The sequence below is a fragment of the Dendropsophus ebraccatus genome, chromosome 4 (assembly GCF_027789765.1).
Source record: "Dendropsophus ebraccatus isolate aDenEbr1 chromosome 4, aDenEbr1.pat, whole genome shotgun sequence".
In the NCBI taxonomy this organism is placed as follows: Eukaryota; Metazoa; Chordata; class Amphibia; order Anura; family Hylidae; genus Dendropsophus; species Dendropsophus ebraccatus.
In genome coordinates, this window is record NC_091457.1 from 115270616 (window position 1) to 115297332 (window position 26717).

Here is a 26717-nt window from a genome sequence, read left to right on the forward strand (position 1 = left end):
GCATGAATATCTTGACCATTGAACGTTACCACTCACGCTTTCAATAAGTGTCCATACACACTGACACCATCACCACCAATTGGACAGTGTCAGAGTGTGTAGAAACAAGGAGAATGTAGTCATATTAGGAGGGCTAACAATGTAGACATATTAGAAGGGCTAAAAATTTAGACAAATTAGAAGGGCTAAGAAGTCCACATGACAAGACAAGTTCTTGAATCTTTTATTATTCTACATAGTCATTAGTTTTTTTTAGTTCTCCACACTTTGAATACCATGTATATCTGCATAGTTATAGAATTGAGATCTAAAGATCTATGGATCAAGGCCTTGTGGAAGCTAGGTGACCTACACAATGAGCAATTTAATGAGAGCTGGCTGTGGGCTTCTCCCCCCATGTATTAATTACCCTGCATTCTGTATACTTCACCATCATCTGACAGTACAGACCTTGAATCTCCACACTGTAGGGGTCTTCCACTTTAATGGCTGGATCCAGAACTTTAAAAATCACCTACAAACAAGGAAAAGGAACCAGGGTTGACACTGATGGTGATCAACAATAATTCAAAATACAGGAAAATTTTAAAAAAAGAACTAAACCAATTAACATGATAAAACATAGTTTTACTGAAAGAGTAGTAGATGCTTGGAACAAACCTCCTGCAGATGTGGTAGGTACATCTACAATAACTAAATTGAAACCTGTCTGGGATAAACATATATCTATTCGAAGATAATAAGAAAGGGAATACTAAAAGGGCAGACTAGATAGACCAGGTGGTCATTTCTGCCAACATCTTTCTAGGTTTTTATATCCCCAGGTTCATGGCCCCATACTGACCTCCCCTTCAGTGGATGGCTCAATGTCCGAGTATCTCTGATCACAGATGACATCATCAATCTTTTGGAGAGCGTGGACGGAGACCCCGGGAAACATCTTAGTGCAGTTATATGAAAAGTAACGGTAAACTTTCCAGGTACGCCCGAAATCTGCTGACCTTTCTATCAACATAGCGGCAGGCCGGAACGTCTAGAAAATAAAAGGTGAGGGTGAAATATGTGAGGATGTTAAATGATGTCATGGTCAGAGAGAACAGAGTTAATACATTTACCTTGAATTTCATGATCAGATGAGTAAAGTGAAATTCAGCTTCCAGGTCCAGCCGTATACTCACTGCCTCAACCCCTAGAAACATCAACATGGGAACAAATCGCTAGTCATTGTCTTCTGTCAAAATGATATAAATCTATTCAGCTTTCTTAATTATATCTGTTTGTAGGACAACTTGAGTGACATATTTGCCACATATTTGCCATTAAATTACGGCCATTCACTCAATTACAACATTATGTGAACAGAGCCTTTCTGTGTTTCAATCCACTCCTTGTTTTGGTTGCTATACAGCCTCAAACATACAGCCTCAAATATACGTAGTGTGAACATAGCCTTAAAGTGTGAATGTGAACCCACCCTTAAAGTGTAACCATCATTTGTAAAAACTACTGACATGTCATAGCGAAATGTCAGAAGTGCGTATTGGTGGGGGTGCTGTCCAATTGTTTGAATGAAGAGGGAGAAGCACTCAGCATCACGTGCTTTGCCCCTTCATCTCCGCTTATAACTGCAGTCTACCGAATTAGAATGCAGTCTACTGAACTTTCGTCTGGAAGTTCCATAGGCTCTCATTATAATTCCATAGACTGCTAATATAAGCATTCGTCTTTGTAAAGCGAAGATGAAGGGGCAGAGCACGCGATGCTGAGCGCTTCTGCACCTTCATTCTAGCGATCAGCGGGGGTCACAGCACCCGGATCTTGACCTATACACACAGTTTTCCAAAATCATAGTTACACTTTAAGGCAATGAAGGATGGATGACAATTAAAGGAATAATTACTGCAAAGAAGTGATGCAGTAACGCAATGAAATGATCAATTACAGCAGTTAAACAATCCATTCACATTGCATTTTCATTGCGTTACTGCATGTATGAACACAGCCTGAATAGACATTAAGAAGTGCTGCATCCCTTTAATGGCCCCAGATTTGCTGTTGTGAAATTTACGATCGTTCTGGCCCAGGGATCTATTCTTTTTATGAATTACAAGTGACTGAAATGGTAAGAATGGTGGCTGAGGGCCAGTGGACCGCAGGCCGCCTGCTCACCATGATTCATTCAGTCCTCAATCCTATTTGTGTGTGTTGTGCTTCTGTGCTGGCAACTGTTTAACGATATGGAAATATATGCAAATGAGGATTTAATAGGGAGATTTAGTGCAATTAAGGCCAATATGTAACAATGCTAAGTGATGTCTGGGTCACGCTGGATTTTCCAGCATTCACATGGCTAATGTTGGTAGAAGGAGAACTGGAAGAAGCTGGGGAGAAGCACAGACCGCGATTGTCTTCCCAACAGCTGGGCAAGTACAGTATAAGGCCAGAGAAGCCGTTTCAGCATTTATCATAGCTAAAGCTACCCAGTGATGACCAACTCATAACATTTGGGATAACGTTTTGCCAAGAAACAACCCAAAATCGAATGCAGGATTTGAGGGGTGGATACACACATGGCAGATCTTTATCTTGACCTCAATCACACGGATTTTTGCAAATTTGGCTCAGATTTGAGTCACAGTCGCACAAATTTCTACAAACAAGACTGACACGTGAATCCACCCAAATACTGTTGTAGCTTCCAGTCAAGTGAATGAAAACGAGAAAAAGAGGAGTCTGCTTCAGCCAGCGCCTACAGGGATGTCATCTGGACATTTCCAAGAGCAGAGCGCCAGTTGAATATTCATAGCAGGAGTTCTGCAGGAGCCAGTGGGTAAATCAGGGCACGGGGGGGTAAAGGAACCCCCTAGTGCATCAACACCCTAATTCACATATGAATAAACAGTAAGATTTCTCAGTAAAGCAACAACACACCAGAATATCAAAGTTATGGTCATTCTCACTATTCCAGCCCTATTAGACAATCCTAAACTAATGATAGATCCCCTTTAAATGACCAGTTATGGACCGGGGCCTTGCTTCGGATTCTGCATTGTGGCCCTAAAACTTTGAGGTAGTGGAGTTTTAACTTGAAGCTCCTGGACCCCGATGCAAAATCTCCAACATCCTTGTGGCTTCTACCTCTACACCCCCTCTAGCTTTGCCACTGAGATACACCTCTGTTTGTGTACGCTGTGGTGTTGGGGAGGTCAAAAGATCCATAACTCTAAAATGGTTGGCTATCGTTAGACATACCTGTCTCCATTTACAGTAGGAGAAACAGCTCTGAAGTACAAACTGCTGCTCTACTAATAGAAATAACTACAAGTAGATAAACATTCACAAGCACAAATGGCACCAGAAATTGGTAGCATTTGGCAGGAGCGACATTAGGGTCTTTAATTTCCTTACCGTTTTCCGACTGCCACCATGTCTTCTCTCCTTCCTGTCCCGTCAAGTAAATCACATTTTGAATTCTGTGGCTCCCCCTCTGGTTGTAGACACGTGAGTCACAGATAAAGCATTTCTCGGACTCCTGTAATGATAATTGAATGTAATCGGTGAACAGTCAATGATCGACACAACTTTTCTTAATTTTTGATGGTGTCTTTTGCGATGAACCCCATAGGCATTGTTCTGGTTGTCTCATTATAATATCAGAGCCCAACCTGCCGGAAGATTTGGACTAACTTAAAGGGGTTGTTAAGGATCGAAAAAGGATGGCTGCTTTTTTCCACAAACAATGCCACTTCTTCATTGAAGTTGTACAATACTACAAACAACGCGTGGCGCAGGTGTGGCACTGATTTTGTGGTACTGCTATGTTTTTCTAATCCTGGATGACCCTCTTAAAATCTAGAGAAGAACACTAGAGAAGAAAATACCCCGCCGCATCTGGTGACTTCATTCATTCACTGTCTTGAGGTATCGGCAGCAGCAACAAAGCCATATTGTTAGGCCAGTTGCTTAGATAAGGTGTTGGCCGTGTTCCTTGGCATTTTTCTGTTATCTCACAGATTAGAGCCAACCCAAGAATTTGTCTTCAAGGACAAGACTATAATAAGGTTTGTGTGTTCATATGGAGATAATGGACTAGGGCCTTCAGAAGGAAACGATGAGTCAGCGGACAGTGATATTAAGCTGACTAAAAGCATTTAATATTTTTGCCCATCACTAATAGACATTCAGAACTATAATTATTTTGTATTTATGGAAAAGGAATCAAATGCTGCAGTCTCCTAATACCCTACTCTGGCTATACACAGTGTCTCACCATCTGAAGGACCTATTACATGGACAGCCCATGCATTTCCATGACTGCTGTGTAGTACTTAATTTACACTGTGGAGGCACTGCAGGCAAATTGAAAATGCGCTGCTAAATTGCCCTGATCCATAGGGGTCTCAGTTGTCAGGTTAGGAGTGTTTTCTCAGATGTATTTTCAGACATGTTAAGACATCTTGTTACTGTATTACTGAATATGTTATCATACCGAAAGATGGCTGACAATGCAGTACTCCTGAGGGGTCTCTATTCCACATGTAGAGGAGGCAGTGAGACTCTCAGCACGTCCAATGAGAAGATTTCCCGTGGCTGGATAACACCCTCCCTCTGTACAGCCATGGTGGATTAGGTCTGGCTCCTCAGCTGCTACACCTAGAGCTTTCACTGCAATGAGATAGATACAATACTTTTATTTACGTATTTAAAGAGGTGCTCCAGCTAAATTGTTCTTCTTTCAAACCATCTAGTGTTAGAAAGTTATATAGATTTGAAAATTACTTATATTCAAAAAAAATCAAGTCTTTCCGTGCTTATCAGCTGCTGTATGTCCTGCAGGAAGTGGTGTATTCTTTCCAGTATGGCACAGTACTCTCTGCTGCCATTTCTGTCCCTGACAAGAACTTCCCAGAGCAATAGCAAACCCTCATAGAAAACCTCTCCTGCCCTGCCCAGGCAGCATGTTATAGAGTAGAAGATGAGCAGATTGAGTTCTCCGATAACTTGTCATTTATGTAAATCTCTGCTTCCATACGACTTCAAACAAGATTATAATTCCTTCCCTTAAGGTTCTTTCCAATTATTAACTTCCTGTCTATACAGAACAGGTTCTGCTTCTTGTGTTATCGTCCTTTATTTACCTCTCCTAATAATTCAGTCATATGAGGTCACGCTGCTGATATACAGTATGGAGCACAGTCAAGACAAGGCAGAACTTCCCCAACAAATATAACATGGCTCACGTGTACTAATAAGTTTTAAGGGTTTGCATTACGCTGGATGCCGTTACACCTTGTCTCCTTATATTCTAAGAAGCCCACTATTGTGATTGTAGACATTCCAGCCCAAATCCAATTACTGAATGGCCATATGGACTCCATTTTGGTGCTGTTGGACTGTAAAATTTTTGGTTTGTCTCTACGTCATGCCCATTTAGGTCATTTCCATTGACCAAACCAGCTTTCTGTACCTTCCAAAACGATCATCAACTTTCCATCTTACTAACTTTAGGACGATCATTTACACTTTAAGCAAATAAGAAAATGCATGAACACTTGGTAAGGTAACTCGTGTTAAGGATGTGATATTTTGTATATTTAATGAAGCCATTACAATATGGTGCAGACCTTCTAAACAAGTAGAGATGTTACATTCCTTAAAGCTTACATTAGTAACACTAGTGCTACGAAACTTTTTTTGCATCTCAGCCAATGAAGTACTGACACGAGCCTTAGTAGAACACCACCTCCCCCCCAGGATATATAAACTGGCCGCCATCTTTGAATAAAGGAGATCCACCTTAACCATCAGTATGTCAGGGTGTTTGATTCTCAGTGCGCACTATACACTTATAGGCTATGTTCACACTACATAAAAGTACGGCCATTGTTGCCATCAGCAACAACAGCCATACTTTGTGCGGCGTGTAACGTAGCCTATCTTCTATGGGATCCCGGCCGGAGCGTATACACATCGTGACATGTCGGGCTGTAGGGGAAACTCTATTCACACAATGAAGCGAGTGGCTCCGGCCGCTAGCTTCATTGTGTGCTGTGGGAGGTTCTGATGCAGGCGTGCGCTAATGCGCCCGCATCAGAACACTGAGGCCAAAAGATCATCCGGCCGGTGCTTAAGTACTGGTCGGGATGATCTGGGCAAAGACCGGACGTTCCGTGACCCGTCCGGGTCATGGAACGACCGGTCTCTTTACGTTGTGTGAACAAAGCCATAACTTGTAATTAGGAACAGACAGTGAATATGACAGTACTCTTGAGGTGCATCCATAACAATTGTATACTGTATTCAGGAGGAGGGGTTTTGTTAAGTTGATCTTTATTACTCATGACCATATACAGTAAATAGGGTTTAGTATATTTCTATACAGGGTCAGTGTTGACATGAGACAGGCTAGGCAAACCATAAGTACCAGTCCCACGTCCTCTTAGTTCCTCCAATTACATGACTGCATTTATTTTCTACCTTCCACTAAAAATGGCAGCTGGAATCTCATTTACTGCTCAGAGCAAAACCTCCCCCCATCTATAGTTTTTGTATAAGTCCCTGCATATGCAGCACTACTATATCCGCTAGACTGGGCAGGAGATATTTGGTGGGTAATTCTGTGTTAAATCGAATGTCCAGGCCGCATCAGTACATCTGACTAACTCTGAATTGTTCTTCATAGAAGCCTCTCGTCACATTGCTGCTATTCTATTCTTCTCGCTCCTCAGACCTCATCATACATCTTATGAAGTCAGTGTTCAGTCTGCTGCCACCCAGGGAATTTGTGAGCCTCTCTGCTTGTTGCTGCCAGCAGGAATAACCATGGAAAATAGAAAGTCAATGCAATATGTTACAAAAGTGTATTCTGTGTTACAAAATAGCATTTTGTGTTGTTTTGTGTCATTTGTGTTATTTTCTGTTCAACAAATCAGTTTGCTGACAAAATTGTTATTCTGTGCATGCCATGTCAAACATGGTTGGCAAATATTTGCGACTTTTTGGAGGGTTTACGCCACACTCGCTGCTTTAGAAAAAGGGGTAGCACTTTATGGAAAGCTTTCGTGGCCATGGTGTCCGGGCAAATTTAGAGAGATTTACGGAGGTAAGCTGGTGTAAATTATAGCTGATATCTTTGCCAGCTCAGAGCTGGCAGTTTTGAAAGTTCAGCGCTGGGCCAGCCACTGAGGTGCCAGATTTATTAGGAGGCATTCACAGATCTAACACTAGCAGGATTTTGCTTAAAGTGTATCTGTCATGGAAGAAAAAAAACTTGACACATGTGTCAGTGAACATGTTACAAGTAGTTTTTTCTGTCTTGATGTAAGTGTTTAAACAAATGACTTCTGATTAAAGGGAATGTGTCATTCGAAAATGACTTTGTTTAAATAATGTTTTTATGTAAACATATGTTTTAAGAATTTTTAGTGACATTTTCCTAATTTTCCATTTTCTATCTATATTATAAAATAATCCTGATATCTTGCAGTTTTCATTCTCACCACTGGGGCCAAAACTAAGCTGAGACTTCCTGTTCTTTCTGTGGTGATAAGAGGAGGCTGCTGTAAAGTGATCTGAACAGCATTGCACCTACACGTGACACCAATAGATAGAGGAGACCAGAGCAGCTCCCTGTGGAATGGCATCTCTCAAAGGTCACAGAGCGCACTCAATGATGTTTCATATTTATCCCAAGGGGACAGAGTCTGTCTATTGTCGACTATGTCCATGAGATTTGCTGTAAAGCATTTCACTAAATGCTGTTAAGAACAGCCCAGGCAAGATGGCAGCCCCATAGCAATGCAGAAAAAGTGAAATTTAAAAAAATTACAGTCGGAAAATAGAAACAAAAGAACAATTTTTGTATCTGACTCTAATCAGTAAAAGAAAATTTAGGTGACACATTCCCTTTAAACAAATATTTGTACAGTTCCTGCAATACTGTGCACTTATTGAGTTCCTTACATCACCCAGTTATATAGGTATTGCAGAGGTACCACCCCTGGGTCTTGTTGTCTAAGGGGGTTCCAATATAATAAATGGCATCTAGAGTGTGGGGTGTTATAGATTTTGCATTGTTGCCCTGATACTTCTCTGCGTCATGCTAAAAATTATTCATGTCTGTAAAGGAAAAATTTTATTGATGCCATAGTCTATCATATGTGACACATTCTTAACATGAATGGGGCTATGTGATATATCTGGTAATGGTACAAGATACACTTTTGTAAACTATTTCTCTACCTTGAGTTGGACTCATCATAAACAATTTTTTTGCATGAACCATCATAAAGATGTAGGCATAAGGTGAAGCTCCTGGACTCCAATGCAGAATCTGTACCACCTCTCCCCCCACCACCCATCATATGTCTGTTCTAATATGATGATGTGGTTCGTGTCACTGATACCTCTGTACCCCCAATAGCTACACCAAAAAAATATATATTATATGATAAAACAAACAGCCTTGTCTGTCACCTTTCAATATGATGTTGTTCTCACCCATGAAGGAATTGGAGCCAGTCCAATGATTTAATGACATAAAGGGCAATGGAAACTGCCATCCTCCTCATTGATGTAATATGGATGGCATATTTTATGGGTTTATCTAAATATGTTCTTACCTGTTTAGAGAACTGTTAATCATGGCCATGGAATGGGAGGAATGTTAAGAGCTTACTAACATAGGGTATTGGCTGAGCTAAACATTACCTTGTACTAGGAGCGGCTGAGCGGTACAAGCACAAGCACTAAGAGTCACTGGACTATATGACAAAGGAGGGCATTATTGTCATTCAGAGGTTAATGACTTCTAGATCTCAGCCCTCATCAAAAAGGATAGATCCCTGTTTGTGGCTGGATGTGGTGCTTAATGGTGGCTGAACAAGAAGCTCAGCCTTACCCCATTACACAAGCCATATGGTAAAACTGCGTACAAGAAATTAGATTATGAGGGTGAGAAGGTAAATGATGGCACATCAGCTTTTGCTTGTACACAGTGGCAAGATCTGTAACAAGCCCAGAAGCTTCACATTTATAATACTAGTGTCTACCTATATGTTGGAGGAGCCAATGGACCGCCACAAGTATCAGGTGTGACTATTACCTTACACAGATGCCTAGGGCAACTGTCTGAATTGCCACTTTTGCTGGGCACCTGAGGCAGCTATAGTAAATTTGCTATAGATCCCTATATCTTTCATCTGCTATGGACAGACTGACCAACATGTCCTGGCTCAACTGCGTTATAAGTATATTTATTGGTAAGTGCTTGTGACAATTATTCCTTGGGTGATAGGGCCATTCGTATTCTACCATTGCTCCATAGTATGCACTATAAAAATATATAATATCCTTAGCCCACACCATTCCACAGCCTGGTATGTGCAACTACACTATCTTATATTTCCATTTTTATAAGCGTATGAGTAAATGGGACAACTACGAGACATCTCTTGGATTACACATAGCAATTGTACATAGTGTAAGCAGCTTACGTTAAAATGAGCCATGCTGTACTCCCTATACATTCTTCAGAAAATTACTTCTCTAAGACATTACAACCTGATGTTATACCACCTGAATATATGAATTGGGACATAACTGTTTGGTCACAGATGTCTTTGGAGACTCCCCACCACCCAAAGACAGCAGACTGTCCAGTGTGATATGGAACAGGGATAGAATGGCCCATAAGTGGTGAAGGGCACCCAGCCATAATAGTAGGCTGAGTGCTAGGGACCCTTCTGCCATTTTCAGTGCCTAAGCAATAGGGTTCATAGTTTTGAGTGAAGTGCAAAGGTGTTCCATGTCTGTCTTTCTGCCACCTGCCCTGACCTTCTGATCAGCTACATTGCCTACCTAATTGTTTTTTTGGGATTGCATGTAAACACTGCCTGTCTTGCCCTTCGTCTGTTGGATTATGCTTCTCCTGCTTTGCTTTGATGACATATACTCTGGAACCAGACACAATATCGAGGGTACAGACCTGAGGTTTCCCTGCAGCCACCTTTTTGTAAAACACTGGACTACCTCTTTAAATTCTGTTACTCGGTTTAGTAATGTGTACAACAGGCACTGTACAATCCAACTGCTATAAATGAGCCTGTTAGAACTTGAATAGTGCAGAAGAATATTACATATTGGTACAGAGATACATAATGGAACTTTATCAAAAAATCACCATAATAGAACTTTATCAAAAAGATCAAAAAAGTAATTTTTTTTCTCCTGACTGTAGAAAATTAGATTTGTTTCTGATCTATTAATGGAATTGCTGATACTGAAGAGAGAGCAGCAAAAGTATAAAGCATGGGTCACTGGTCCCCTAATCTAAGTATGAGACTCCTATATGCTGTATTTCCCCCCTGCCAGCACTCACAATGGATGATGTCTCCAGTAAATCACCCTGAATAATCTTGTATTTAAGCAGCTTTATTTGCTAATATTTGACCAATAAGTTCTGCATTTGTGACATTCAGCTGCAGCATCTGGTACAACAGGCTCAATGATGTTTCTATGGCTACTAAGAGTCCTAAGAAGTATCAGATATTCGCATGTCTGCCAGATGGCGATGACAGCCTTGGCTTAGTCCATGGAGTGCCAAGTTATGTCAATGATTACATGATGAATATCTAAAATATGGCATTACCATAATGACCTTTCTTCTTTAGTGCATAAAACCACTGAATCTGCCACCCTTGTGAATCACGGAGCTGGCAGACAGCGGGAATCATTACCGAGGGTTTGGGTTCGTACGAACCCGAACCGAACTCGGTTCGGACCATCCCTAATATATATATTAGAGAGAGAGAGAGAGACAAACATACAAAATTATAGTTACATAGTTAATACGGTTGAAAAAAGACACATGTCCATCAAGTTCAACCAAGGAGGGGATGGATACAGGGAAGGGGGAGGGGTGATAAGTTCTATACATATGCATTTATATTATTTTGCTCTAAGAACTTGTCTAGCCCTGTTTTGAAGCCCTCTACTGTTTTTGCTGTGACCAGATCCTGTGGTAGACTGTTCCACAGATTCACAGTTCTCATGGTAAAGAAGACTTGTCGCCTCCGGAGATTGAACCTTTTTTTTTCTCCAGGCGGAGGCAATGCCCTCTTGTCCTTTGAGGGGGTTTTACCTGGAACATCTTTTCCCCATATCTCTTGTAGGGGCCATTTATATATTTAAATAAGTTAATCATATCTCCCCTTAAACGTCTCTTCTCCAGACTAAACAAATGTAATTCTTTTAATCTCTCCTCATAACTAAGATGCTCCATTCCCCTTATTAGTTTAGTTGCCCATCTTTGTACCCTCTCCAGCTCTAGAACATCCTTTTTATGAATCGGGTTCCAAAACTGGACGGCATACTCCAGATGAGGCCGCACCAAAGCTTTATAAAGCGGTAATATTATATCCCTGTCCCGAGAGTCCATGCCTGTTTTAATGCATGACAATATCCTGCTTGCCTTAGAAGCAGCTGACTGACATTGTGTGCTGTTCTGTAGTCTATTATCTACAAGTACACCCAGATCCTTCTCTATCAGTGACTCTCCCAGAGTAACCCCCCCAGGACATATGATGCATGTGGGTTATTAGTACCCAGGTGCATAACTTTACATTTATCCACATTGAACCTCATTTGCCAAGTGGACGCCCAAACACTCAGTGTGTCTAAGTCAACCTGTAACATCTGCACATCCTCCATAGACTGTACTGTACTACAAAGCTTGGTGTCATCTGCAAAGATAGAAACATTGCTGTTAATTCCATTCTAAATATCATTAATAAACAAGTTAAACAGAAGAGGGCCCAGTACTGACCCTTGGGGTACACCACTTATTACCGGGGACCATTCGGAGTAGGAATCATTGACCACCACTCTCTGGGTACGATTATTAAGCCAGTTTTCAATCCAGTTACACATTAAATTTTCCAAACCGATAGACTTTAACTTACCCATCAGACGTCCATGAGGAACTGTGTCAAACGCTTTTGCAAAATCCAGGTACACGATATCCACAGCCGCGCCGCCATCCAGGCTTCTACTTACCTCTTCATAGAAACATATTAGGTTGGTTTGACAGCTTCTGTCCTTAGTAAAACCATGCTGGTTATCACTTATAATACTATGATTATATACTTCGCAATCTTCTTTAATTTGGGTTTTCACCTTCAGTGTCACTGAAGCAGAACAATGAAGAAGAAAAACGGTGCCAGGAAATACATTGTGTACCAGATACCGACATTGCCCGACAGACCCTATTGACTATAGTATACTATAGTAATACCAGGGTTTTACCAGTAAAATGGCCACTTTTATTGATCAGTCATCTACTTATTCACATGTCCTGCAGATCCTGACTGTTTGTAGCATTGCATGGTGAGTTTGGTCTCAAGTTACGATGGTCCAAAAAGGAACATTGTATGTTGAAAATATTGTATCCTAAGGCTATTTTAAGTTGAGGGACCACTGTGCATCTTAATACACTGACTTTAATCTGAACAATAGAAGAATAGATCTACATCACACTCAATTTGATATTTAGGCCCCCTGATGCAAACCACTGAGAAACGCGTATGAATGCAAGGACATTCCCAGAAGGAGAGTCTTTTGTAGGGCAAACCTCCTTAAATTGGGGTATAACAGTACTTAAGAATACAGGATAATGACCATGACTACAGTTCTTTGAAAGCAGGTCTCCCCTAAACTGGATGCCATGAAATTGGAGTCATAGGGGAAGATTTATCAAAGGGTGTAAATATTAGACTGGTGCAAACTGGCCACAGCAACCAATCACTGCTCAGCTTCCAGCTCTGGTGAAAGGAAAGAGGAGCTGTGATTGGTTGCTGTGGCCAGTTTGCACCAGTCTAAATTTTACACCCTTTGATAAATCTCCCCCAAAGAGTCAAAAGAATACTAACAAAACTGGAGAATTGATTTACCTAGGACATGTGAGGGTACTGACATCTGCTTATCAATGGTGGAGTATAGTTCTCTCTAATGTGAAATTATATATAAACTTTTTGTATACATACCTTGGATGTTGAAAAAACAGACATGGCCGCACATTTTCATGGCTGACACTGAATATTTGCTTCTCAGCATTACTTAATACTTACCTCAGGAGTTAGTTACAATTTGTATAAGCCAACAGGCCGCTTCAAAGTTCCTGATTCGTTTTAGTCCCAAACCTACAATGGCTTAGTGCTGCATGGAGACCACCATCGCCACAATAACAGTGCCCAAGGAGGGAGTGACCCAGTAGTCCACTGCTGCAAGACCTAATCCCCTTGGCCCCACCACCCAACAGACACTGCACCGAGGCAACAATGGCTGCCGTATGGCACCGCACCACACAGAAGCAGATAGAATAGCTCACCATGTGTTCTCAGCCAAAGGACTGGAGAGAGCTAGGTACAGCACCTTTATAGAATTTCAGATTGGTGTGGCACCTTGCACTGTCCAAAAGTTTTAGACAGGTATGGACAAAGTCACTGCTCATCAGGAAGGTAATCTAATTGACTATAAAAATTGGATTCTTCAGCAGGACATAGACCCAAACTTACAGCCAGTATATTACTGTAGAGTACTTTGTTACAGAAAAACTAAGTGACAACTGTTTACCAGCAGTGGTGTATAGCGCCCTTTGGTGATACTATATGTAGAGCCTTATTACAGGAAGACTTTTTAAGTAATTTATCTATATATTAAATTCATACCTTTGGCCCCCTCAGGTACCAGGCAATATAACTACACGGTTACAGGTGAACACTGCCCTGCTGAGATGTCAAGCTGATGTTCAGAACATTTTGTTCCTGTAAAAAGTAAGCAATGAAGCAAGCTTGCATTCTTTTCCCATCCACTGCACCTCTCAGGAATCACAAGACATATATTCCATGCTTCAAAACGTACAGTATACAGCTGGCATTCTGACTAGTCCGTTACACCTTTAACCCCATCTCTGCTTTCCTATAGCTATGATTTAGCTCACTGGAACTAATGTCCACACTGGGTAAGACTGGTACAGAAATAAAAATCACAGGCTGCAATAAACATGGAATAGGGTTGATGTCACGGCCGCGGCGGCGTCCCGTGTTCCGGGCCGCCGCCGCGACCTCCTCCTGCCCCACGCAGCCGCCGGGGTCCTTGTGCAGGGACCCGGCGCTGCTGCTAGTTCGGCCCCTGGGGGCGCCTCACCTCTCCTCCGCTCCTGTCTCCGTCTGTGCCGGCCGGCGCGCGCGTCCCCGCCTCCTAGGGCGCGCGCGCGCCGGCTGTCTCAGATTTTAAGGGCCAGTCTGCCCTTAATTGGTTGGTTGCACCAATCACTCCCTATAAATCCCAGCATGCCCTGTCCCTTGGGTTGGAGCCTCTACATGCTTCCCATAGCGTTTGGCCCAGCTCCCTGTTGTTCCTGTTTCCTATCCGCTACCTGGTCCCAAGTCCTTGTTCCTCATTCCTATCCGCTACCTGGTCCCTAGTCCTTGTTCCTGGTTCCTGCTCCCCTGTCACTTCATTGCTCCTGTGTTCAGCCTGTCACCTGCGGTTACGCCTACAGACCTCTGCCAGCACCATCTCCTGCCTACTGCTCCTGCCACGCCTCGCCTGCCGTCACTAGCAACCAAGCCAGGGGTAGCGACCTGGGGGTCGCCTGCCGCAGCAAGTCCATCCCGCCTTGCGGCGGGCTCTGCTGAAAACCAGCGGCCCCTTAGACTCCGCTCCCTGGTGAGGTTAGTGCCATCGCTGGTGACGGTCCAGTGGATCCACTACTCCAGGCGTTACAGTTGATTATTTAAAGGGGTTTTCCAGGATTACTTTTACTGCTGGCCTATGGCACCCTGAATGATCACCTAATTGAAGGGTCCTCAGCACTTGCACTGCAGCTTCTTCACTTCCTGACAAACACAGCGCCATACACTTGGTAGTGGCTGTACTTTGTACTGCAGCTTGTTTTATTGAAATTAATAGCAAGAGCTGCAACCAAATGTACATAGCTGTGCCTGGTCACCTGGTCAGGTTTATGCTATGTTACACACATTGTATTTCCATCATTCTTTTGGTCAGTTTTTTTTCCAACCAAAATCAGAAGTGACAGGGCAAAATTATAATGGAAAGATTTGCCCAGTTTCTGTGTTTTCAATCCATTCCTGGTTTTGGTTGAAAAAAGACTGACAGAAACACTTTGGGGGACATTTATGAAGTCCGGCGTTTTTTACGCCGGGCATACAAATGTCCCCGCAGCTCCGTTGCTCAGGGGATTTATGTAGAGGGGCATTGCCTCTACATAAATCCTGATCGCACAGAGCTCGGCCATGCGAAAATTTTGATACCTACACCAGCTCAGAGCTGGCGTAGGTTTCAGTATAATTTTTCCACAGGAAAAATGATAGATGCGGCGCATGCAGAGGCCGCACCCACCATAACGTCCCCCTCTCCGCCCCACTGGGGAAGATGCAGAATTTTTTTTTGCAAAGATACCATTTACGAATATTTTTACGCTGATCTGCCCCATCTGCACCTAAATAAGGCATTTACGCCTTTTCATACATGTCCCCCTTTGTGTGAACAGCTGTCAGCGCTTGTTTGCTCCTCATTCCTCGCTTGCTGCAACGGCAGTGAGCGGGTAAGTGCAGGGGGCGCAGGGAGCTGTGGGGGGGCTGCCCGGGTGATCGGTAGATCATCCGGGCAGCCCATAGAGGATAGCGGTGGTCCGCTGCCGCCACTCCTATTCCGCGGAGTGACGGCAGCAGATCGCTGCTATCACAGTCGTTTGTCTTTCAACATATTGAAAGACAAGCGACTACAACAATCAGCCAACATCATTCATGTCGGCTGATCGTTGTGTTCTATTACACAGGACGATTATCGGCCAAATACGTCCGATAATCGTTCCGTGTAATATGGCCTTTAGTCTGGGTCAGCCATGTCAGCACTCATTCTCTGTCACTCAGTCACCAAAAGGATCTTCCCTCCTTTCCTCCTGCCTCTGTCGCAGTAAATTATAGTGAGAAGACTCTCCCCTACATGTCCCTGATGATGAGTTATCCAATGGAAAATATATTTTATCACTTTATAATCACAGAAAACATAGGAAACTTACCCCAAATCAGGACCCACATAAATCCCTGTTGCCATATTATCTTCCTATGTAACATCTCACAATTTAGTTCCAAATTCTAGGTGTTCCACCTAAAAAAAAAAAAAGAATGAATGAAGGCAATAGGCAATACATAGGAGGGAATCACATGGGCTGTATATAACTAATGAGTAGAGATGAGCGCAGCTTGAGCATGCCTGAGTCTGATCTTTCAGCATTTGAATTCCGCTGGTTGAAGAAGTTGGATGCAGCCCTAGGGAGTAGCTATATTAATATTTTCCAGGACTCCTTAGGGCTGCATCTAATTTCTTCAGCCACTGGGATTCAAGCATGCTCGAGTTTCGCTCATCTCTACTGATGATTGATAGCAAATTTCCTAAGGCAAACTCTAAACTCCAACACAAAGACATCAAGCATATAATACTTTGAGGACATATCCACATGACCTCGAAGCTGGAAGCACACTGTGGTCCTGTTCATGGGCTAGCCCAGTAAAAAGTCTGGACTGAGACAATTAAAGTATGTCACCTAATTTTTTTTTACTGATTAGAATCACATACTACAATTAATCTGTTTCTATTTTCTGAATTTAATTATAATTTATTTCACTACTTTTACATTGTTATGGGGGCTGCCATATTGCCTAGGCTGTTTTAACAGCATTTAGTGACATGCTTTACAGCATGGACATAGACATGAATGTAAAACATCATTGAGCATGCTCTGTGACATTTGAAACGATCATTCCACAGAGAGCTGCCATTGTCTTGTATTGATGCTATCTATCACTGCTTAGTTTTAGCCCCAGTGGTGAGAATGGAAAATGAGAAAAAATTTCACCAAAATAACATAAAAACATTATTTAATAAGTCATATTCTGATGACACATTCCCTTTACGCAATCCATATGGATGAAACACAATGAATAGCCCTATTGACTAACATTTCCTTTACTGTGAATGTTGTAAATAACCTGGATATAAAATACAGGTGATTTCACCCAAACTTCATTATTTTTATTTCATGAATTCTGGCAAACCACTAAGTGACATTTTGCTGCTGAGTAACCAGCAGTGATTGTACCGGGAGTGGCATGAATGTCAGCTGGCACCACTCCTGAATACCACAGGGTTTCGTGCCATCACAAGTGCAAATAAAAACACAATTGAGGTTGTCCGGGATTTTAAAAAAGGGTCAGCTCTATTTCCAGCAACCGCACTACTCTTGCCCATAGGCAGTGTCTGGTATTGCAAGTTAGTCACATTCTAGTAAATGGGACTAAGCTGACCACAACCTATGGACAAGAGTGGCACTGTTTCTGAAAAGAAATGTTCCAACACTGGACAAACTCTAAAATGTATTCCTTAATGGTTCAGCCCACAAAGCAATAAGTGACCCTGCCAAACCCTGGTTTTAGTCTTTGATTAACCTTAAAAATAAAGTGTATCAAGGGTAGAATCATATATTCATATGGTTAGATTGGTTCATAAGACTACATGTTAGTTTTTCATATATCTCAAAAATATATAACACAGTAAGGCCATGTTCACACAACGTATGTGTTGTATAAATCATGTCCGTGGTTGCAATTTGTGTGATTTATACAAACCATATGTTGTCTGTGAATGAATGGAATCCCGACCAGAGCATATACACATATGCTCCGGCCAGGATTCCATCTGGCTGTTCGAGAAACTGACATGTCAGTTTTCTGCGGCCGCTATTCATTAAATAGCAGCCAAAAAGAACCTGTCGGTTCACACAATGGAGCGTGCAGCTGCTGCCGCACGCTCCATTGTGTGCAGCGGTGAATTCGGATGAAGGCGCACACAGATTCAGCAGGAGTGAAGATCATCCGGCCGGGATGCAGTATCAGCCGGGATGATCTTCTCAAACACCGACTATTCTGTGACAGAGCGGACAGTGTTTTACAAAGTGTTACATGGCCTAAATGGAAATATAGGCTGTTCATGAGGGTGGTCAATATTTTTAAGGATATTAACACTATTTATACACTAGTTATATGGACCCCTATCCTTTACCCCATAAACCTCTAGGGCATAATGGATGGTGTAAAGACACAATGAAATATAATGCTATTCACTATCCAGAGTGAAGTCATCACATACGAATTGATTGGTTGAATAAATGAATGAATGGCTTTGCCACACACCCAGTTGACTGTCAGCCCACTTATTGTTGGGATCCTCCCTCCCAGCAGGTGGTGGTCATGGACTACTCAATAGCAATGCATCTTCTCACTGAGACAAATTTTATTATAAGAGACATTTCTAGAAACATCAGTCCGCCAGTTCTAAAAGACCTGGCTTACAAACCCTATCATACTATATATGACCTCCTAATCGGGAGGTCCACATGTCACATGTATGCTATGAACCTGGTAGAAAGGAGGAAGTATACTCCACTACTCAGGGAAAAAAAATTATGAAAATATTTGTTAAGTATTTGATAGTATTTGATTACTTTAGATAGGTATCTGCTTTAACACACAGATTTTTCTTATTTGTTTTCCCCTTTAAATTGATGGGTAGTAACTCACCCTTTTCCACCTAAGCCTAGGAAAGCTGCCTTTGTCTTTTGAAGGTTTGGCATCCTGTGTGGTACTAAAAGAAGACCCTTGATAAGGACCATTTACCATTTACTCACTTCTAGTTACATAAAAAATTAGCCCCAGTATTTCTAGTATTACACAAACTATTCCATGTGGAAGCCCTTTTTATATTCAAATGGTGAAAAATATGGACACTCTGGTTGGATTAAGGTCAAATATTCCCATTTATGACCAATAGGAAATCTGATAAAAAGTATTTTATCTTTAAATAAATAAAATATACAGAAAACTTCTACAATCTCAAAATAATAAAAAAGCAAAAAATAAATAAATAATATACGACACAAAAGACAAGTACATACTCCCAAAAGTCTCATTCACAAATAGAATTTATAGACAAGATGGAGCCAGAGAAGAATCCCGTCTATTACATTAACATAGGTATGATTATAACTTTATTACTATATATTATGCTTATCCTGAAATTCTTACATTAATGTGTATTTGGAATAAACTTTATTAAGGCAACAAGTTCTTTATATTTGGTGAAGATGGAAAAAGTAAAAAAAAAAAAACAAACATTAATTAAATTATTAATTTATAATAAAGCTAAAAAATGCAATAATATAAAAAAACACTTCTTGTATAAATGTATCTATCTATCTATATCATCTGTTCATATATAATAATAATTCTATGATAAAGTAAACACATTTATTCATTCAGATATACATACTACATAAATCTTTACTTGCTTTACCTACAAGGGCCTATATAAAGTATAGGGAATTCTCTATCACTTATTTGTTCTTGGACAGCCTCTCACATATGTTCTCTGACAACCTGAAGATTTCTAGAAGTCTACAGATAATTCCCTTAGTCCTGCACCCTATGCTGCTTTATAATCTCTTATTGTACCAACCTAAACATATTTCTAGACAAAATGTGACATGAAGCCAGTTACCTTGAAGTTGACGTCACAGACACTTGTGTCTTCTAAAACTTGATGCCAAGGACTAAAACTCGTTGCAAAGTTAAAGAATGAAAATGCAGTATCTTATCTCTCTCAGAGAGGGTCCGGCCCCCCAATGATGCATGGGGGTGTTATACCAACTTACAGCGTGAGAACACTAGCAATGTGAAAACATACAAGCAATAGTGCAGCGAGCGAGCAGGACTAGCGGGGCAGCTCTCCCTCCCTCCAGCCCTGATCCTAAATGGAGTGATTCTTATTCAAATTGGTACTGTCACTGGTGAGCGCAGGGCTGAAAGGGGAGCACATGGTTTCCAAGCTACAGGAATGCAGAGACTGATTTTTTTCTGCTCCGTGGGTCATACACTAAGCCTGCAGTCTCCATTGCTTTTTTATTCGGGACCGTATGGAGCCCCCCTTCCTGAAACAAGCCTGGTGGAAAGTTTTACAGGACTGGCAGCTGCTTTATCAACAAGCTGCAAATATATTCATTGCCTCTTTATAAACATATAAACTCCAGCAGTAAACTGGGGGTACAGACTTTTATAGGGAATTAATGTATGTTTAAAGGGGTTGTCCAGAATTAGAAAAAAACATTGCTGCTTTCTTCCAAAAACAGCGACACACCCGACTACACTGTTGGGACATTTAATTTACTAATAGTGACATTGGGCACTAACACATGACTAAGTGTCCTTTAACAAGGCATAATGTGTGGCAGACAAGCACTGATCAGCCAGATCGGCGCTCACTTGCAGTGCCTAAACATGGCTCAACTAATCATGTGACTGGGCCACACAAACAATCACTGTATTGTTTGTGTGGCCATTTCAATGCATTGTTTAGATTGGGTTTTCCCTGTTGGACTCTATGGGGCAGATTTATCAAACATGGTGTAAAGTGAAACTGGCTCAGTTGCCCCTAGCAACCAATCAGATTCCACCTTTCATTTTCCAAAGAGTTTGTGAGGAATGAAAGGTGGAATCTGATTGGTTGCTAGGGGCAACTGAGCCAGTTTCACTTTACACCATGTTTGATAAATCTGTTGTGGTTGGGTCATATTATATTAGCGCCTGAGCCACCTGAAGTCCAATCTAAAATTGGCATTTTAACTTTATTAACTTTATTTAAAACTTCTTCACATTTTCTAAGATGCTGGATGTGTCGGGGTACTGATTTCCAGTGTATGAGGAAGCACAGGAGAAGGGGCGTTTGTGTAAGGTGGTTGAGGGGTCTTGTGAGCATTGCAGATTATGTGAACTGTCATATTGGGAGGTCAGAGATGTATGGAGGGGACAGGTTGTGGATGTCCTTGTTACAGTTTAAATTGAATTATTTGGGTACTGGGAGACATTGGGATTAGGGAGAGGCAGAGGAGGAGCAAAGGGAGAGGTGAATTAGTCTGACAGCAGAGTTGTGGATGGATAGGAGAGAGCAAGAATATTTTTGATGGAAGGCCAAGTAGGAGGATGTTGCAGTAGTCCAAGCAGGAAATGATGAGGGTATCCACCAGCAATTTAGAAGAGTCAACACAGAACATTTTGAGAGATGTTTTCGGGGTGGACTCAGCAGGAAGTGGGCCTGGATGTGCTGTTTAAAAGACGGATTGAAGGTGATACCAAGGAAGAGGACTTGTGGGACAGGGCAGAGAGTGGAGCCATTGACTGTAATTGATAAATAGATAAGGTTGAGCGGTGGATCGAGTCAGACTTGAGAGAATACACCGCTTCCTGCAGGACATACAGCAGCGGATAAGTACTGTAAGACTTGAGATTTTTTTATAGAAGTTAATGAAAAATCTCTGGCACCAGTTGATTTGAAAGATTTTTTTTTGTGAACTACCCCTTTAAGGCACCCTGATGTACCACATTCTTCTATGAGCAATGAGCAATCAGAGGGACTATAAAAAAAATTCAAAAATGTTTTTTTTTTATTATATAAATAAATTAATCACAATAAACATTTGAATCACCCACCTTTTCCTATAATAAACATATTTTCCATCATTGTACTATTATACAGAATTTTCTTGTAGGGTAAACAGCATAAGCACAATACTGCAGATTTAGGGTCAAATCACATTCCAAAAAAATAGAATAAAAACTGATCAAAAAGTTGCATATACGCAAGTGAGGTACCCATAAAAACTAAAGATCATGGTATAAAAATGAGCCCTCACACAGCCCTATAGACAAAAAAATATATAAGAGTCGGAATAGAGCAAATTTATGCACTTTTTTAAATTTAGATTTTTTTTAAAGTAGTAAAATAAATTAAAAGTTATATACATTGGGTATCATTGTAATCATACTGACTTGAGGAACATAGATAGCATGTAAGTTTTACCACATGGCAAATGACGTAAAGACGAAACCTCCCCAAAAATTAAGAACAAAATATATATTTTTTTTCAAATTCAACTTCCAAATAATTTTTTTAGCGAGAGGCATAGAAAGTAAGGTAAAAGTGTTAAATAGTTGCGTGGGGCTGTGAGACAGAGAAGAAGTGATAGTACTGATCTAATCCTGTTTAGCAGAAGTCAGTGCAGACTTGAACCTTGAAGGCAAAGGAACTGAACTACAATACCAGACACAACCTATGAACGAGCACAGTGATTTTACAAAGTATTATCTGTACTTTATGCGTTATCTTAACTGCTGAGATGTAAGGAGTCTAATGACAAACTACGCTCTGGGTTCACACTATGTATATTTCAGTCAGTGTTGTGCTCCTCATATTGCAACCAAAACCAGGAGTGGATTAAAAACACAGAAAGGATCTGTTCACACAATGGTGAAATTGAGTGGATGGCCGCCATATAACAGTAAATAACGGCCATTATTTTAATATAACAGCCGTTGTTTTAAAATAACAGCAAATATTTGCCATTAAATGGCGGCCATCCACTCAATTTCAACATTGTGTGAACAGAGCCTTTCTGTGTTTTTAATCCACTCCTGGTTTTGGTTGCAATATGAGGACCACAATACTGACTGAAATATACGTAGTGTGAACCCCGCTCAGGCTATGTTCACACTACGTGAGTTTCCGGTTGTAGCGCGCTCTGTGAATAAGCGGCCGGAGATTTACGTAGTTTGCGTACAATGGAAAGTATACGATGTACGGCTGCACAGTTCACACTACGTAAGAACTTACGCCCGGATCGTATGTGGCGCCGTAAAAAATGAACCAGACCATTGTTTCGGGACGGAAATGCTGTAACTTACGCCCGTAGCGTAACATGCGGTCCCGTACGGAGTGGTGATTTCTTCATTTTTACACTTTGATTTGCCGATCCAAAAGGTTCTGTGGGGTGTCCGGGGCTAGCCGAAGATATCCAAGTAAAAGACCGCTGTCAGATCGCTACGTACGCCACTCGGGAAGCGGACGTAGATTACGGGCGTAAGTTTGCGGACCGTACGTAGCCGGCCGCAACTTGCGTAAATCCCGGTCACAGTTTTACACGTATATGTCCAGCCGCGAAAAATATACGGCCGGACATATACGTAGTGTGAACATAGCCTCAATCTGTATTTGTCAAAGGAGTCGTACAAGATTATTTAAAATATGAGTGCCCAGAAACAGGGCCCCAGCTGTCAGTGGGTTGTAACTGGTTTTGCAGATTGCCTCTATTGAAGTGAATGGGGGTGAGCTGAAATACCCTGCACCCTGGTTTGACCCTGTTGTTTGGAGAGGCCATGTTTCTGTAATCATGGCCTATAGGGTACCATGGTGTTCTACTCTTCCTTATACTTGGAGTTAAAGAACATTGTGTATATACAGCGGCCATTTTCTGTCTTTGAGTGTGGTCATCACTTCCTTTTCCCTGCAGAATAACACAGCAATGATTGACAGTATCTAATTATTATTAGTATTATTATTGTCCCTTTTCTTCTTGGTTGTCTCCCCGTGTAGCAGATGTCATCCTGGCACAGTTGGCTGAGCTCAGAACAGTCCTACGTATAAGTGGGTATTGTGCACAAATTGACGGATGAATAGCAGAGGAAACACCAACAAGTCGGTGGCAATGTCTCATAGAGCAGCTAATTAACGGTGAGAGGAATGTGTTTGTCCATGGTGACGGGGGGACGTGTGGGGTCCGGATAAATCGCTAAACTACGTGGTAATTAAAACAAATGACAGGTTTATAGGACGCATTATAATTTGTTCTGTTAATTGCCGAATTCAGGGGATATTATTGTATTGTTACGAGTCTCCATGAACATATCTGAATCCTATTAGTGGGTATATACAACATATGCAGCCAGCCAGATAGAAGGGTTAGGCTGGGTTCACACTGCGTTTTTGCAATCCGTTTAACGCATACGTTTTTCGAAAAAAAAATGGATGCATAAAACGGATGAAATTGTGTTTCATCAGTTTGGATTCGTTTTCCCATTGACTTCCATTAAAAAAAAAAATAGGATCGAAATGGGTATGTTTTTTTTAACAGACACAAAAATAGTGTTGACTACGTTTTTCTGTCCATTAAAAGTATCCAATTAAAAACTGATACGTTGAATGGATTGCAAAAACGTAGTGTGAACCAAGCTGTATGATACAACCGCATCCACCAAATGACAGTGCTACAGGGAAGACTGGCTTTGCTGAACACCTTTTCCAGAGGGAAGTGGGACAAACACGATGTAGGGAAGAAATTTTAGAATAAACCCCAAGGATAGAATAGGGCAGGTTATACGTTGTATTGACCCCCTTTTACCTGTGCTAAGATCAATAGAAGGCAAAGATCATAGACAGATGACCTCATGTTAAGTCATATGTTAAGCTCAGATAAGGACATCCTACACATTTATTTATCTGCCGCAGTCCTTTCTGTCTGTAGACATTTAGGTGAGATAGCATCGGCTTTCTAAACAAGAACATCAATTACATTTCATATTTCCTGTTGACATAATCCTCCAAGAAGCATCAGTGGGATAATATTTCCTTAAAGACAATGGCCAGGCTGATCTTATTACAACATATGACCCCGGTGAGAGAGTTCATATCACCGAATTTGTCTTACCTGGAGACAAATAATTAGCAGGGTTCTTATTCATTGACTGTAGTGATGCCCCAGGGATATGTCCAGCCAGGTCACAGGAACACAACGCTACAATAGGTGCTGGTGGATTCTATTGTTGCCTTCTACAAACTGGACAATGTTATGGTCCCTTGGCTTAGTGGATCCTTAGGCAGCAAGTGGATTGGTGCAAGTTAGTCTGGGGTGTGAAGTCTAAGGATGTCCTATTTTTTATATCTAAAATAACTTTTTTTTTCTTGATTAAAACATTGCAGCAGGTGGCAAATGGATGGTAACAAATAAATGGAGACACGTTTCTGATGAGATTTGCACCTTTCATCAAGGTATTAGGGCCAAGGTCAGAGCCAGGCTATATCAAGAGCAGTGAACAGCAGCAGGTTGGGGGTAAATCTAAGGGTACTACTACGCGGGCCGATATGAGGGAACAAGCAAGTGCCAACCTGTCATGTCATTGCTCGCTTACTCCTCGTTCCCTGCTCGCTGCCGGTGCTAGTACAGGCACAGACACTAAGCAGGGGGCCCGCGGGGAGCAGCAAGAGGGTCTGCCCGGACGATCTTCTGCCCACAGAAGAGAGCAGTGGTCCACTGCTGCCTTTTCTTTTACACGGAGCAACAGCCAGCAAAATTGGAGTTCTTGTGTTAGAAAAAAATTGGAGACCTAATAACTATGGATAAATTGTACTTCTGTGAATTTTAGAAACCACATAGTTGCAGTGCTTCACTGTTTGCACAATCCCCATTAAGGTCTATGTAAGTTATATGAAGTGCCTAAAACAACCCACTTGGCTATTCTTAGAATTCTGGCCAGCTACGAGTTAGATGAGGCATGAGGGCTCTTGTTCTAGCAATAAGTGGACGTCCCAAAAGAAGGACCCACATCTGTCAGTCATTTCCTGGCATATCCCGGGCAGGCCTGTCACAAAAAGGTTAAATCATATCCGCACTGATCCATATGAGGGTATTATGTAAGCTGTATATGTTGTGTTATGAAGGTATTCTTATTATTATTAAATAGCAAAATTACTAATTTGTTTTCTAAAATTTTGCCTAGGGCTCCATTCTATATGGGATACATTAAGTGTCACTTACATCTGTTGTCTAAATGTTGGTGGGCCCATACAGTACGTGGAGCCGGATACAACTGCAACCTCTCTGGAGTCAATACATTTCATACAGCTAATTAAAAATATCCCTTTGTCTTAAACCATCTATTGTGTGTTTCTGTGACATGCCCACCCTGCCAGGGGTTTATGGGTATATTGTCCTCTGAAGGATTGCCGTTTTCTATTCAAAAGAATAAATGAGGCCTGATCACAGTTTGCTTACTGTGTGATTGACCTGTGACCCAGATTCCTCCGCCAAAATCCAATTCGGATGGATGAAAACTATTATCATTTTAAAGCATAGACTAGAATATGCATAGGAATCGCTCGAGCATGTAGCTCTGCAAAGCTCTTTATAATCACAGCACAGTTATCACATATGGTCAGACGTCATTTTGGGTACAACAAAGAAAATTTATAAACAAATGTTTCCTAAAAGGGTACTCCGGTGGGGGAAAAAATTTGTTCAAATGAACAGGTGTCAGAAAGTTATAGAGATTTCTAGATTAATTTATTTAAATTACTCTCTTTTAGTTCCAGTACTTATCAGCTGCTGTCTATTGTGGTCTATTCTTTATAGTCTGACACAGTGCTCTCTGCTGCCACCACCGTCCAGAGCAGCAGCAAATCCCCTTAGACAACCTCTCCTGCTCTGGAAGTTCCTGACACAGACAGAGGTGGCAGCAGAGAGCACCGTGTCTGGAAAGAGAACACCACTTCCTGCAGGACATACAGCAGCTGATAAGTACTGGTAGGAATGCATGTTTGTTTTAATATTAAAACTTTTTTTTAATTTACAAATCTGTTTCTGAAACCAGTTTTTTTTCTATATCATTTGCATCACAGGTAAAGTAGATTGAGAATGATGGCCACCATTAGGGCCCCATTACACGGGACAATTATTGTGCGGAAATTCGAATTTGAAC

At 41.4% G+C, this 26717-nt stretch overlaps 1 protein-coding gene across 2 annotated transcripts in view; it reads right to left on the minus strand.

Moving 5' to 3' along the window:
• Positions 1 to 26717, minus strand: part of LOC138788684 (laminin subunit beta-1-like) — a 76623-nt gene that overhangs the window by 42757 nt on the left and 7149 nt on the right. The window contains exons 1-7 of one of the 2 annotated variants that reach the window (XM_069966794.1): positions 19636 to 19807; positions 16103 to 16191; positions 4490 to 4665; positions 3409 to 3532; positions 1116 to 1189; positions 845 to 1033; positions 451 to 514 (exon numbers count right to left, since the gene is read on the minus strand). In XM_069966794.1, the coding sequence (XP_069822895.1) occupies positions 451 to 514; positions 845 to 1033; positions 1116 to 1189; positions 3409 to 3532; positions 4490 to 4665; positions 16103 to 16157 (682 nt within the window). In that variant the 5' untranslated portion in view covers positions 16158 to 16191; positions 19636 to 19807. Of the gene's footprint in view, positions 1 to 450; positions 515 to 844; positions 1034 to 1115; positions 1190 to 3408; positions 3533 to 4489; positions 4666 to 16102; positions 16192 to 19635; positions 19808 to 26717 lie in introns of those variants that run through there. The other variant, XM_069966793.1, reaches the window with a different exon arrangement.